The sequence below is a fragment of the Aphelocoma coerulescens genome, assembly GCF_041296385.1.
Source record: "Aphelocoma coerulescens isolate FSJ_1873_10779 chromosome Z unlocalized genomic scaffold, UR_Acoe_1.0 ChrZ, whole genome shotgun sequence".
Lineage (NCBI taxonomy): Eukaryota > Metazoa > Chordata > Aves > Passeriformes > Corvidae > Aphelocoma > Aphelocoma coerulescens.
In genome coordinates this window covers 19629252-19645130 of record NW_027184085.1, presented here as the reverse complement: position 1 = coordinate 19645130, position 15879 = coordinate 19629252, and the positions used below count along the sequence as shown (strand labels likewise).

At 35.3% G+C, this 15879-nt stretch overlaps 1 protein-coding gene across 3 annotated transcripts in view; it reads right to left on the bottom strand.

Moving 5' to 3' along the window:
* The window catches only part of IPO11 (importin 11), an 83195-nt gene that overhangs the window by 37234 nt on the left and 30082 nt on the right, over positions 1-15879 (bottom strand). For all 3 annotated transcript variants that reach the window (XM_069001977.1, XM_069001978.1, XM_069001976.1), the window contains 9 exons: positions 14494-14541; positions 13761-13866; positions 9840-9966; positions 8107-8140; positions 7905-7945; positions 6739-6855; positions 5238-5351; positions 3926-4041; positions 2359-2435 (listed from right to left, as the gene is read on the bottom strand). In XM_069001977.1, coding sequence (XP_068858078.1) covers positions 2359-2435; positions 3926-4041; positions 5238-5351; positions 6739-6855; positions 7905-7945; positions 8107-8140; positions 9840-9966; positions 13761-13866; positions 14494-14541 — 780 coding nt within the window. The remainder of the gene's footprint in view (positions 1-2358; positions 2436-3925; positions 4042-5237; positions 5352-6738; positions 6856-7904; positions 7946-8106; positions 8141-9839; positions 9967-13760; positions 13867-14493; positions 14542-15879) is intronic.

The window sequence follows — 15879 nt, the reverse complement described above, 5'->3', positions numbered from 1 at the left end:
TCAGAAAACAAAGGTCAGAAGGTAAACATTCCTTACATTGTATTTTCAAGAATTTATTTCTGGAGCATCTTGTCTCTACTTCTCCACCCTTCTTCAAAAGACATAAGCATGGTAACTATCTATTTAGAACTTCATCTTATCTGTCCTTTGACTTTTACCTTGACGACTTCAAACTGAATTGAAAACCAGTGTCTGCGAAATTATCTTTTTTGCCTTATCTCAGACAGTTAAGTCACACAAGACTTTGCAATTTTGACTTCCCTGTTGAAACACCTTATTCTGACAGCTACATCATCATGCTAAGAAGGACAGGAAGAGTCTGACTTTAAGTGCTGGAAGTTTCAGGTGAGTACTGCTACTGGTACACTGGAAAAACTCTGCTACAGGTTTAAGACTGAACAGTTATTTAATTAACTGCGCTAGTTATTTAATTAACTAGCACAGTTGATCATCACTGATCAATACATTTTCTTTTGCAAGATGCTACACCTTTAACTGTACTGTTGCACTTGATTTAAGTGAAGAATCTCTTTTTCAAGCATCGTGAATTAAGTAGCTGCCTGAGGGCAGTATCATACTGGTTTTCTAACTACCATGTTTTAAAATAAGGTTAACACTAATTCAAAATTCCAGCTCTACTTAAGCGTCACAATACCATGGCTGTGTTATGTGGAGGCTGTCTAGTCAGATTCTCCTGATGTCAACAGACAGAATTTGTAGGCGAAGAGCATACCAGAATGGTTTCCACTTCCTGGCAAAATGTGCCGGGGAAAAAGTCATTTTGGTCTACAGCAATCAAAATTTTTGACGAACTCAACACTCAGAAAAAAAGTTTCTTAGAAAAATGCTCAGGAAGTAAAGCAGTACAGAAGCCTACAGAATGAAATCACTCTGTGATTACACATCAGCTGCTGTGGTTTTGCCTCTCACTCCCAACACTGATAAAAAACACTTTGACATAAGCATGTTTGAAGGCTTGTCCTAAGGAAACCCCACCCAGCTTAACTGTAGTGCTTGCTGTACCAGCATCATACAGCTTTTATTTTTCAGAATAAATAACATTTATTTAAAAACATTGGGTTTTTTTCCCAAAGGAGAGCATCACTATTCTCCAGGATTCACTCATAAATTAAGGAAGTCACCACACATATAGAATATTCCTGAATACCTCCACCTTTTGTTAGCAGAGTATGCCAAGGTTGCCATTCCTACTCATGTCCACTCTGAAAAGTATCACATGAGAACTGGGGAGAAAACATCTGTAGCAACAGACACGCCACAAATACCGAGTATTTCTGAATTTAACTCAAGCAGATTAGCAGTGTGACAAACTATGAAAATCACAGCCATTCATGCAGTGCATGCTTCCTGTAGCAGATACTACCTCTGACTGACACACAACAGGAAGGCAGAACAGTAGGTGTGTAGTTATGGATGATGGCAACAGTAAGTACTCAGCAGCTTCAGAATTTTGGAGGTAGCTCTGGAGTATTTAACTATAAAACCACTACTTAACAGAGCAGTTTTGTCATTAGAGATCCTGTATACAAGGAGAAATAACAGAAGACATCACCTTGCACCTACCTACCGTGATGTAACTTTCTACTGACCTTTAGTCAGAATAAAATAGTAAGTGCTGAAAACAATTATCAATTTAAAGGCTAACTTCTGTAAGTCTATGAACACATTTCCCTAAAAAAATTAACCCGTTTGCTCTATTAGCTTTGCAACCTACAAAAGCACAGCTAAAGATCCAAACACAAACATATTAACATAATAAAATTAAACTACAGACTTTTTATACTCCTTTTAATTATGAAGCAAAAGCACTTGAAATATCAATATTTCCTAAGCACTGAATTTTAATTCTCATTATTAAGTTTATATTTTGCCAACGAACTGCTGCTTTTAATTTTAGTGCTTGACCCAAATGTTTATAGACATATTTAGGTAGTTTGAAAACATCCTACATTGTTATTAACTGAATAAGGGAAAAGCTAATAACTTCATATTGGTTGTAAACAGAACAGACAAGTATCCCACATAATCAATATCAGTAACACTTGGCACATTTGGTGTTAAAGTTCAGAAACTTCTTAAAATAACCTCTGAAATGATAAACTGAAATTTGTATTATCTTTTGGGTACAGCAGCTCCAATTTATTAAAAATAGAGAACTAGGGTAAGTAGATGATAAATATTAAAAAAGATGAGACAGTCAGACAACAGAAACCTGTTCCTGTATTTTTGTTACAATTTTGCAAGCTCCCATAGTACTTGCAGCCACAGGAGCATTGCTTACTGCATGAACAACAAGCAGCAGGAAAAACTCTGAAATTTTATTAGCAAAAGACTTACCAAGAAGGGCAGACATATTCTGAAATATTCTCAGGAGTTCTGGTGTAAGACATGGACTATTCTCCAAAGTCACTAACCTACAAACAGATTAAGCCAAATATTTCAGATGATGTACAAGTAACATTGAGCAATCATTCTGACAGATGTAAACATTTTAACTTCCAGAAACCATCTATATTATCAACAATGTGTAACAATTACCAGAAGCATACTTCAAGCAGAGCAATAGTCCTTGCAACACACTCATCAGTATAGGCACAGGTCGTGCCAAGGTAGGAAAACAAAGACAACATAAGCTCTGAAATGCAACAGTGGGAAAGTCTAAGTAGCCAGCCAAGGAACTCAGAGAAGGTGGGTAGAAACGTGCAAGGACAACACATGTTGTGTTCTACACCTCAAAGGAGAAGATGTGCTAGACCAGCTCACACCTTTACGGGTTTTTTCATGCCTGAAATGATGCACTGATTACCATACATTGTTTATAACTATTTAAAATTCCTGAGGTTTGAAAACAGTAGTTATAAATTAAGCTTGCATTTAAAGGCACAGCAGCAAATTCCATTTTTTTTCCTAGATCTTAGGCATGGGACTACCATATTTAAATAATATATCTGGTCATGTGGAATAGCTGTTTTCCTGCTCTTGGCTGAAGAAGCCATTAGAGTCTCAACTGTTTCTGCCAGCTCCATCCAGATTTCCCTGATGCTTTTGGACATCTAAAAATACTCTTCTGCACAGACATCAGAAGAGCAACCTCAAGATCAGTATTATTAAGAATATATAAAGGTTCTGAACTGATACATGTAAAAGGCCCCTATCCTAAATTTTGAGAAGCTCTTGCACTTTTGACTTGCTGCCACCAGCATTATAAATTTCAGTTTTGCTGTACATAAGAACATATCATTTGTAGGTTAAGTATTTGTAATTGAAATTCACAATTTAGATCTCATTACTACAATTCAGATCAAAGGAATTGCTTACTATTTTAAGACAAACTATGAATTCCAATTCTTCAAAAGTATGTGCTGACTTTGGTCCAAGTAACTGTTCTTCCCTCTTACAGCATCAGCTGCACCAAAAACAAATAAATCAGGCTCATGGCAAACTGAGGAGAGTGTCACTTCTTATTTTATGTTCAGTCACCAAATAGTCTGAGATATAGAAAGTAACTTCTACATTTTATCCTTGTACTTTTGACAATTCCTGTAACTAGCTCAGAGATCCATTGGCTCACTGTTCTTCTGAAGTCAAGCACACCAAATTGTTAGTTTAGCATGCACATTACAGTGAATCTAGACTTTTTGTCTTGCTGTTCATTATCACTACAGAATGGTATCTTCGGTATCAACTGCCTGAAAATTAATTATAAAAGAAACACAACTAAAAATAGCTGAGTATATAAATTTCCTAATCTCCTGTCTTCTGAGAAAAGGAGTCATATAGATGATGTCAAGGTAGGGTAACAAGAATATATCAATTTTAATATTCAAAGCTTTTGACAATTTTTTCTTCCGGGGATACAAAAATAACTGTTTCAAAACTAGAATCGGATAGAAAACATTCTTACCACAGCTCTAAACCATCTTCCAGAAGATAGACATGTGGAGGCTGAGAAACATCTGTACTCAGCTGGATAACTGGAAGTAGAAAGGGATAAAGATTTTTGCTGTCTGCTCCCAGTCCCTACAAAATAAGTAAGAAATATAAAATATGTCAAAAACCTTAAATCAAGCATTTCAAAATCAGCATGGAAAAGATCTACAATGCTGTTATATTCACTCGTTAACATGCATTCAAGAAATCAGAGGTTGAACTTGCTTCCATTTCGTACAACAATAAAATAGTCTGTTATTCCTAAGCGTATTTATCAACAGTCTGCAAGAAAAAATGATAAAGAACATACATTCCTAAAAACATTCTCTCTTGGAAGAGCCACAAGTCTAACAAATACCAAATGACTAAAAGCTGAATGTTTTACAGATCAAGAAAGTAATTACTCTTTGGTTCTTATCATTTACAAAATAGTTTACATATTCCAATAATCAGAAGAAGGGTTTGTTTTTATAGCTACACAAAGATTCACAGACTGATGACAGTGATTTAGCTTTTAAATGATCCATGAGACTTCTGAACAATGAAGAGTAAATTGGGAACTACTGCCAATTACTGAATAGCATTACAAAATATTGAAATATTACTGCTTAAGAGAACTGAGGCTAGTGGAATGCTGAATTTGCATAATTCCTGTATTTTGATTATGGAAAATTTTTAATTATTTGATGTTTCTAAGTTGCAGCTTCTTTGTGGATTTATCTACTTACTTAAAGAAACAGGCTTTAAAAGAAAAAGATTCTTCTATAAATTTGCCTCATCTTTTTGTGTCTACCTAGACCAAGAGATAAACCTTTAGTAAAAAAATACTGATATTTCAGGCTCCACAGGGGACAGAAACAAGAATTTCCACAATTTATTTATGGTAAAAATCTGTTTCCTCTTCATTTAAAGTTATGCCACTTTTTAAAGAACCTTTATTTCTCCTTTTATAATAATATTTGTCATTCCCCTTTCATTTTCTCTCCGCTGTTAACCTCTACAATACCATCCTCTTAGGTCATGCATTTCCACAATATCAAGACTGCACACATATTAAGCCTGTTCCTGTACAGACACTGTCCTAGGAGCACTTCTCTTGGTCTCTGCTAGCCCTACTGTATCTTCTTTGACATGCAGCAGGGGTTGGAAAGGTAGGGTGGCACAGAATCCGTATTAAAGAGGTAGTTAATAGCATGGATTCTGCAGGCAATATAGCTACGTACTGTTTTATCATCAAGAAAGAACTGTAGGAGATACTGACAACATTTATGTGACTGATTCCTTACCTGGACGAGATGGATTAGGGTGGTTAGAATGGCACATCGTAGCATATTGTGCTCCTCACTCTGCTTCCAAAGGAGTGGTAAATACTGAACCAAACATCCTACGTATGGTCGTATCTAAAGTTCAGAACACAAATTGGTTTCTTAGTTGTGAAACAAGAATAATAATTTATCGCAAGCATAGTTTCTGAAAAGTGTAGGAGCTGCTTTTGTCACAGTAAAAATACAGTTTGCTTAAATCTTACTAAAACACCATATTCTTTACTTTGTGACTGAAGTAACTTCTGACTACAGAGTACTTTGAAAAGAACATATTACTTACGGTGACATTTGTGTGTGGCAATCAATTATGTAGTAAATAGGACACTAAAAATATCTAAAACTTGATACGCAGAGATATTTTCATATTAACACATTCTTCACTTAGACAGGATTCTTAAACAACAACGTACTTTAAGACCAGAAACAGTCCCAGTAAAAAAAAAAAAAAAAAAAAAAAAAAAAAAAAAAAAAAGCTGAATAACCTCTGAAGTTACCTATCCTTTGAGCAGGATTTAGACTATGTAACTTCCAGAGATTTGTCCTAGCCTACATTTTTTATTATTATGCTCTTCAGTACTAAAAAGGTTAATCTATTTGTCTTCAAAAGTATTTAATTAGGAATTAACCTAAACATATTCAAGGGCTCTTTCTCAACTTGTTTTTAATGCTGCTTCTCTAGATGATCTAAACAGCAGGGAAATCTGCTGTCATGCTGACTTTTCCTGCAAGGGACAATTATGAAAGCTTCATCTGGCTCTCAGACAGAGTTATTTGTAGAAAGACGAGATAAGCTCAAAAACATGCATTATCTCTGTCCTTAATACAGTAATACTGAAAATAAAACCAAAAACAAACCAAACCCACCACAACAAAACCTGCGACAAAAGCAGTCAGCTATTCAGTTTAATTCTGCAAAACTATCTTCAAATTCTTTATGCAAAAGCTGAAGCACATACTTTAACACTGAAGTACTGAATTTTCATAATGTGAATTTGAAACCTATCATGCAGTTAAGGAGAGTGCTGTAGAGGCAATTCTGACCCAGACCAGTACTAACAAGAAATTACAAATTTAACTGTACACTCCTTAGGAGTGCAAAGCATTTTTCCCAAAAACCATCTTTTTTAATATGTAAGATAGATTAAAATATTAGTTCAGATTTGAGACAATTAAAATAAATCACAAATAAATAAATAAAATTGCAAGAAACGCCACAAGATGTGAAAATCCTTCTGTACTCCAAAAGCTGATTCAATACAAAAAATACATAGTAACTTAGGAAAAGTAAGTTAACATTTTACATGAAAGATAAATGACACTTGAAAAGAGAACCAAGTAATGCCAACAGCGCAGGCATCTCTGACAAGAATAACCAGTCTTAATTGATGACATTTTCTTTCCATATCAAGTCCTCCTCTGTGTTCTTATGACAAAGCTAAAACTGAAATATATATTTAAATACCTGCATATTGACTCTTTCAATCACACAAGACAGAACATGAAGAACATGCATTTTGGTGTCACACTGTGTTACTTCCTGAAGCAGCTGAAAGAGGAGTGTAAACATGGACTCTAGGTACTAAAAGAAAAATAAAGAAATGCAGATTAGACCATCAAAAATACAACTGGTGACATGAACTTGTAATTTTCCCGTATGCTTAAAACTCTACGACATCCATAAACTTTGAAAAACACTTACAAAGCATGCAAAATGTCACTCGTTCACTTGGAAAAAAGCACATTAGCCAATCACTGCCTAAGCAAGGCAGAAATATTCAGATATGCTCTTACACAACAGTTCAAACACGATCAGTTTGAACGTATACAATTTTTGTGTTTTGATAAGTGTAAACATGATTTCACAGGTAAAACAGGCTGTCTCTCCAGAAGGAGCACTTTGTTAGAGTCAAAGCAAAGGTACAGTCTTCCAGCTTTTGGGGCAGTAGACAAAAGTTAAATATTGAACTAAAAAAGACATGTTAAAAAAATCCCAGTGTTTACAGTCTACATGCACTCTGCATTTTTGTTTTCTTTGTTCTCAAGCGAGTTGAAATTAACATGGAAGTCATAATAAAATAAGAAAAAACTAAATTTGAGTGATGAAAATAAAACTTTGATCTATTTATCTCTTTTCACTGTTTACTTAATGACAACAGTAAAGAACACAAATACAGGAGAACCAGAAAGTATCACCTTTTTAAGGCACTACTTTAACCACACACTTGTACTTAATATTTTTAAGAAGCAGCAGGTTGGAAAGTACTGCATGAAACGGGCATATGGAAAGCCACAGTGGTGTGGAGATGTGTTTGTTAGATACAGTTTTAATATTTTCTTATCATAAAGAAACTTACTATCTGGCAACATTCAGTATAGAGTACTAAACCCACTGCTATGAAGTTGCAACAGCCATAGTATTAAAATGTTCTGAACTTTGTATCTACACATTAGCAACCTTAACAGTAGCAGTATGAGTATATATTTTGGTCTATGAAGAGTGAACATACAATATAAACATGCACACACACAAATTACTAGACAATGTAGCTCAAAATAAAATGGGAAAGTATTTTTTCCTGCTTTTCTCTATGGATTTATCAACTCTTCAGAACATATAAATGTTCTTACTGGTAAGAACTGGTCAGTCCTGAACTCAAAGTCATCTACAGGTAAACAAACATTAAGGAAAAATAATACAGATTGCAGATGGATACCAAGACTCAAATAAGCAAAATAATAATGTGAAGAATTTGGTAGCAAGTTTAAAATTGATTGTTTCTCAGTAACTCAGAATTAAGAACTAATCAAACAGCTTTGCAAATAAGGATATTTAACTTCAGTGTCGTAGCTGTCTCAATACGGACCTGAAAGACAAAAGTCAAGAAGCATCATGCATACGTCCATTAAGCATTTTGATTATCCACACAGTATCTGACAATACCAAATCAGCTGATGTTTTCGCAATTGAATCATTCTCTGTGTCCTATCATCCTCTAAGATATGCAGTTAGTTCATTTTCATTCACTTTTATTTTAGTACCCTTTACATTTTATTTGTCATTGCTAAAGTGGTAGAAATTGAAAAAGCTACTCAGGCAAAACCTTCAAGGACAAGAAGTAATTAAACAAGAAGATATCTATCTAGACTGTGATAAAACTCTTGCAATAGAGGAGTTTAACTTGGAATTATCTCATGGCTTGCTGTCAACCAAGAAGCACAGAATCAAATAAACTCAGCAAATTACACTGTTCTTCCTGTAGATGCTTAGAAATGCCTTAGAAAGCATTCAGTAAAAACATCTGACACAGAAACACAACCTACTCTGTTAAAGCTGTCTGGAATCACAGAAATTATTGTTATGACTGGACTGGCAATTACTAACTAATACGTACCTACCAAACTAGCAAAGTTTATTTTTGGGGGTTTTTTGTGGGCTGCTAACCCTGTTCAGAAATAAAAACAAAATAAACAACAGCAAAACCAGCATCTCAACTTCATCTCACCTGTTGGCAAACTGAAGTTGTAGCTTAAAACCACAGACTTGTACTCAAGCAATTTAGCAACCAATGCCTTTTATCATATCCTGCCAGCAAGTAATTTTAATGCCTAAATAATCATAGAATCCCAGAATTGTTACAGATGCAAAAGACCTTTAGGATCATCTAGTCCAACGATCAAACCAGCACCACCATCACTAAACCATGTTCCTAACTGCCATATCCACACACTACTGAAACGCTTCCAGGCGAATCCACCTGTTCCAATGCTTGACAACTCTTTCAGTGAAGAAATTTTTCCTAATGTCCAACCTGAACCTCCCTTGGTGCAGCTTGAGGCCGATTCTCCTTGTCCTGTCACTGGTTGTCTGGGAGAAGAGACTGACCCCCACCTGGCTACAGCCTCCTTTCAGGCAGGTGTAGAGTGATAAGGTCTCCCCTGAGCCTCCTTTACTCAAGACAAAACATCCCCAGCTCCCTCAGCTGCATCCCCAGCCTGTGGCACTGCCTGGAGCTTGTTGTGACCCAAAAGCAGCACCTGGCACTGGGTCTTGTTGAACCTCACACCATCGGCCTCAGCCCATGATCCAGCCTGTCCAGATCCCTCTGCAGAGCCTTCCTGCCCTCCAGCAGATCAGCACTCCCAACCAGCTTGGTGTCATCTGCAAGCTCAATCAATCAATGCTGTATAGTGAAGGGACTAGTCACAGAATGACTCTGTTCTAACTACACAAAGTATCCATTCATTTATAAACTACTGCAAGACATTTCATAATTTTATTCCTACAAAAAACGGATTGTTGTTCTCAGAACTCATTTTCCCACCAAAGTCATCACTTAACTGAACATCTTCAGGGCTCATTTAATGTCTTTGACATTACTGTTCAGTATCTCCACAATTAAACATCACCACATCTTCCCAATGGTTAATCTTTTGCAAGACACAACAGACTTTAAGGCATGATGATATGAAATTCTCAATCAAGTTTACACAAAGTAAGGTATTTCTGTTTCATCTGTGATTACAACAAATGTGTAATCCAAAAGATTAGTTATTTATACTTACCACTAAGTCATGGTCTTGAAGCAAGTTACGAATTGCTTCATATAAAACAGGTCTCAAGTCTGATTTGAATTTTACAGAAATCCACTGTCCAATCAGCCATATTACTCGTCGGCGTATTGGTTTATACCTTTAAAAGTAGGAGGAAAAAAATTGCACTCATTAACTCATTACACTAGTTATAATAGAATATTTTGATGAAAAAGATATCCAAGAATCATGATGCAAATATTATTGCCCAAAACAGATTTAGTTTGTCAAGATCAACTTCAGAGCAAAAACCTTTTCCATTAAAATTCTTCGCAAGAAGGGCTCAGGAAAAGCCAGCTTAGTCTGAAAAAGATAATTTTCATCCTAAATGACTGCATCTTGAATGTCTCCCTGAAGATACAGTTCATTCTGCACACAGCACACCAATTTAAAAAAATAAAAATAAATGTTAAATTTATTACTGCAATCATGGTATCTACTTTCACTATAGTTCCCAGCAATTCCCTTGACATTCTATTTATGCTCAAAAATTTTAAGTCAGATACAATTTAAAAATGCAAACTTAAGGACTGCACTACAGCAACTGTCAGAGTAGTTCACTTCATCAGTCTAAAACTATTCTAAGAACAGACATTACCTAATCTTGCACTACTGCCATGACAAGGACACAAATCAAACAGCTTTAGAGTCAATGGGAAGAACAAACCAGAACAATGATTGAGAAAAACATTTCACAGAGCTGCTATTTTTCCCCAGTGATCAAATAACTCAGACTTATATATTTAACTTGCAGATATATGAAGTTAAGAAAGATGAACCATATTTATAGAATTTTAACTAATCTATTGTTATTGTAAATGTATTTTTCATTTGATTCATTTGAATGTCTTGTTAGCCATCAAGATACCATTTAAAATGAAGTTGAGATTTCTCTACATTTAGTAAGTATGTTTTATTAAACATTCCCATAACTAGGAGACTATAAACAACATCTTCAGAGAACATGAAAGTTGTGGAAATAGCATATATAAAGCAATTCATTAGACTGGAACACTGATCGAACAAGGAATAACGTCCAGTGTTGCTCGATGTTTACTGAGTGGCAGTAAAGCATGACTGAAGCATGACTTACACAAGACATTGCCTTATTAACAAATCCTTTGAATTGTTCAAGAAGCTGTGATGATACAACTTTTTCTACTCTTAGAAGGCCTGTATCTGACACATAATCTTGTAAACATCAGAGTATTAAAAAACTAAGTGATTTTCATGAGATTGGAGTTGGATAGTTTTCAAACCACTATCAAATAAAAGTTATAAATGACATGATCTAAGTACGTAACTGTCTGCTGACAGATTTTCAGGTCTGCTGGTATCTATTGTGCGATCCATACGTCCTGCCTGCATCTCTACATTATTTCTCTCTCTGTCTCCATGATAGAGAAAATACAGCATGTTTTTGAGATTTTTTGGGGTAGGTGTGTGTTTGGGTTTTGTCTGGGTTAAGATTTTTTGTTTAGGGGGGGGTTGCTTTTTAATACTTAAGTTTCTAGGAACTCTTCTGCTCATAGGTGCTCATTTTTGAGGTCCTACTTTTTCTACATTCACTGTTTCTGGGAAAAGCTTGCCTCAGAACATTAGCTTTCACAGAAAGAGCACACACTGACTCAACACAGGTCTACCACTAAGCCTGGTGGACCTAAAGCTCACATGGGAAAAGTGACCATATTCCAAAATAAGGCAGTCTGGACTGCATAAGACATTCAAATCAAAACTATTTTACTTTGTCTCTCAGCCGGAAATGTTGCTTTACAAATGAGTTACCACAAAAAGAATGTACTCAGTAAACTACTTTCATACTAAGGAAAAGTTTCTCATTAATCAGTACTAAACTAAGGATCACGGCAAGTGATAAATTTGGCAATGCACTATTTCTAAAAATATTTTAGAATTTTTTTTATTAATTCCATATTTCTTCTACTGCTGTGGTCATGGCTGATGGGTTTACTATCAATAGGTAATGAAACATTCAGAGAAAACAGAACACTGCAAACTCCACGCTCATTGCTGACAACATACAGGTTTGTGCTTCCAAATATCAACTAGTTCTTGAACAAGCATGAGTCACCATGGGACATTCTGTGGGACAGTAGGTCATACCCTTCAACCCACTCCATCTGAACTGCATACGTATTCCAAAGCTGCTGGTAAAGCAGCACTCCATTCAAACCACTGCCTTCCCTTATTGCCATGGTGGTCTCCAATGATGAAGTGATTAAAAGCAGTTTAAGCAAACAGGGCTTCAAAATTCCAGACAATTTCTACTGCAAGCTTCTGCCCCACAGGAATTTCATCCTGGGATATCGCAAATGCCAACCAAATGGTTATATCAGGTCCCTTTCTGACTGTAATACAACTGTATCAACAACACAAAACTTGTCACAACACAAAGTAAGTTTTACTTATGCCATATGGGTGAATAGCATAAAAATGCCTTGGCCATCATGTGCTGCAAAGCTTTATTTAGCTTTATTTAGAGACTGCTTCTGGTGGAGCACAACAGCAAATGAACAATCTTATACAAGATCTCCCATTTTTTCCTGCTCTTCTGACATTTAGCTTAACCATTAGAATACTTGGCCACTTGTAAATAGTAAGTGAAATCTTAGTAAAAAAAATAGTCTAATGAGAAAAAGAATAAAAGCATTAGGAAACAGCAGGTAAACAACTGTGGCAATCATTCTTTGACACTAACATAAAGGTTATACATCCAAAAGTAAGCAATTAATTTTTTTTAAAGTATACTGTAGTGAAAGGAAGCATTTTAATATTTTAACAGGATCTTCCACTCTACACAAACTCTCTATGTAAATAGAGCATTTGGAAATAAAAGAGCTGACTAGTGACCCATTACAGAAATAATTTACAATTTACAGTAGCTCCTAAGGGTATAAGGAAACAAATTAGTTGATGTTTCACATAAAGATTGCCACTGGTAAGATGAATTGCAAATGTAGAAGAAAAACATAGTAACAGTCTTCAAAGGACATTCGGGTCAGCACTAATGACTGTGCTGAGAAAAACAGGACATACTTATTTAGAGTCACTAGCTGATTTGAACTTGTCTGATAAGGATCAGCATGCACAATAGTGGTCACTGTCCTTCCCCTGGGGAAAGAGTGAGTTTGAGGAAAAGGGAGGAACAGTGTCTTCCAGATAGCTACAAAGAGCGACAGCTCAGTCTGTACTGAGATGCCAAAAATGATCTTTCAAAGTACCCCATGATATTTGCTAAATAAGAGGTACTCGTGTGAAGGCCATCCAAGTGAGGGTGACCTTGGTGAGAAGGAAACACCACAGCAGATGGACTGTAAAAAACTCTTCATGTAGAACAAGCCCACAATCATTCACTCTTTACAACACAACCCAAATCCTTATTTCCCCTATTTATTGCAGCAAAATTAACAGAACAGAATTACAGAAGGCTTGTATTTAAACTAAAAGAGAAGAACAAATCGCTGTTTTATAAAACTACAGTTTTACAGGGACTATTTCCACAGATTTCAGTTGGACTTGCTGCCTAGAGGACTCTAAGGTCCCTGGAGGCCTAAATAGCTTTCTTTAAATGAGAGAAGGTGGTTATCCTGAGAAGGTTTTGTCAACTCTAAGGTATGCAAGAAGACAGACAATGTACTTTTACAGAACCCTGGAAGTATCCACCACATAGTAATTTAAACATAAACTGTCAAGAGCACTGTCACTTCTGTGACTGTATCAGTTATCTGTATGCATTTCATACCTCTACTCATTTAGTGGATATGTTTCAAGGTTGAGTATTTTTCAACTCAGCAATTATTAGACATTATATCTTATCAGATTTGTATCAACAGTTTGTATTTAAATTATGAAGGCATAACAAACCAAGATGTTTACCTGTCATGAGAAACCTGTAGTTCTGCTAATAGTTGATTTTTAAACCATTGATCAAAATCCACACTATCAAATAGTTCATAAGCAGCCAGTCCAACCGCATTATACACTGGGGAAAAACAATAGTTATGCTTATTGTTTGCTTAAATGTTAATTTTTTAATACTAAATAATTAGATTAATTTAATATTCAAACCACATTTTGGTAACCTGAACATAATAAAGCAAACAAAACTAAAGCATATCTTTCTTTACAAAGTTTTATCAGACCATGGTGAAAGGAACTCTGGTGGAAATAGTAGCAGAAAGACACTATAGAAGAAAGGTTAGATTCTTTAAAAGAGCTAGAAGCCAAAAGAACAATAAGGATCTTATTCTATCATCAAGGATGGTTCCATAAGAAACAATTATTATGTTTTGACATAAAATCTCCTCACTTGTAAAATAGACAGAGTATCTCCATGAAAGCACTGAAAGCCATTTACTTGGCAGAGCAGAAAGAACAGTTCAGCAGAGGACATTGCTTGCTCCAGAAAACAGCCAAAAAGCAGTGTACTTTTACACATACATTTTCAAAGGTCAAGACCAGCATCAATCAGAGGAGAATAAGGATTTAGGTATCACCTTCCAAACAACTTTAAAAAAATCTTGCAAATTCTTCATGCAAATTTTAAGAAGTCAAACACATACATAAAAGTGGCTCTGTTACTTCAAAGATAAAGTAAAACTTAATTTACCAGCATCTTTGATCAGTATAGCATTGGTATTTTCCATGTTGGTAGATCCTACAAACCAAAGTTAAATAAAAAAGTGTCACTAAAACAAGGAATGCAAGAAACTTGCATTTAAAGCACTTAAATGCTTTAAGAAAGTAAGACATGATTTAAGACTGCTTTCACTGCTTTTATTTCATTTACAAGTTCAGTCATTTCACTTTTGATACTTTGTTCAGTGAATACACCAAAAGCAAATCTCTGCTTTCCTACCCTATTTTTGACTTACTTCTTTGGAGATGAACATTTTTAATAGCAACATAAACATAAGTCAGAAGCAAGTATTTTAAATGAACAGACTCAAAACCTGTAAATTGCAGACAACTGTCAACCACATAGTACTACATCCAAGAGGGTCCTAGACCTAGTTCCCTTATTTTTTATATAAGCATGCCTATAAGTAAATATTTTCCAAAGTTTTAAGAATTAATGGATTCTTCATATCATCTAGTACTTCAACAGTAAATCTCAATTTGAAAACATGAAGAGCAGAAGAAAGCTGCTATGGGCCCCAGGAGAGTTAAAAAAGTATGGATATACCTTTTATCATGGTAGTATTAACTCATGTAATTTTTGGAAAACAAAACACATTACCTGTCAACCCTATGATAAGGAATCTTTTACTACTCCCCATATTACAGCACAACGAGCCATCCCAAAACCTATGTGCACAAAGCAATTTATGAAGAAATTCTGTAAACTCAGAAAATGAGTATTTACTTTATTTTGATAAAATTTAATGATCCTTTCTGATAACCTCGAATACAAAATATTGTAAGTCAACTAAGGCACAACTAGGGGAAACAACCTGAGTTGAAATGACAGGGAAAAATAAGCCACTCCCACTTATTATCTTTCCTGGCCATTATAAAACTTAGTTTGGGGACAAAGAATCAAAGTAAAACAAAGAAAATATGAATCATTCCCCAACCTATGAATAATTCAGTCTTCATACAGAAACCCCATACATTTTTAAAGTAGATTCTTCAGATTTGGAAAGTCCTCTAGACTCTCCAAAGTGACAGTACAACAAACTTTTTATTTTGAAGTTTTTTCTCCCCTCAGGATGTTGGCAGAGACACAGCATGAACTGCCTTGCAATATTTGAACAGGAAGTTCCCAACAAAAAACAACCCAAAGAATTCATTACGCTTGTGGATCACTGTCAAGAAAGTCTGAAACCTCATGAAATTAGAAATGCCACATTTGTCAGTCCTCTAAAACAGTTATGATGAAAAGCAAAGAGCCTTTAGGACTTTCTCCTCCTAGATACACAATGCATTTCATTATGGTAAGTTTAGAAGTAATTTTAAAATATTAATATGTACTTTCAAAAATACAGAGAGAACG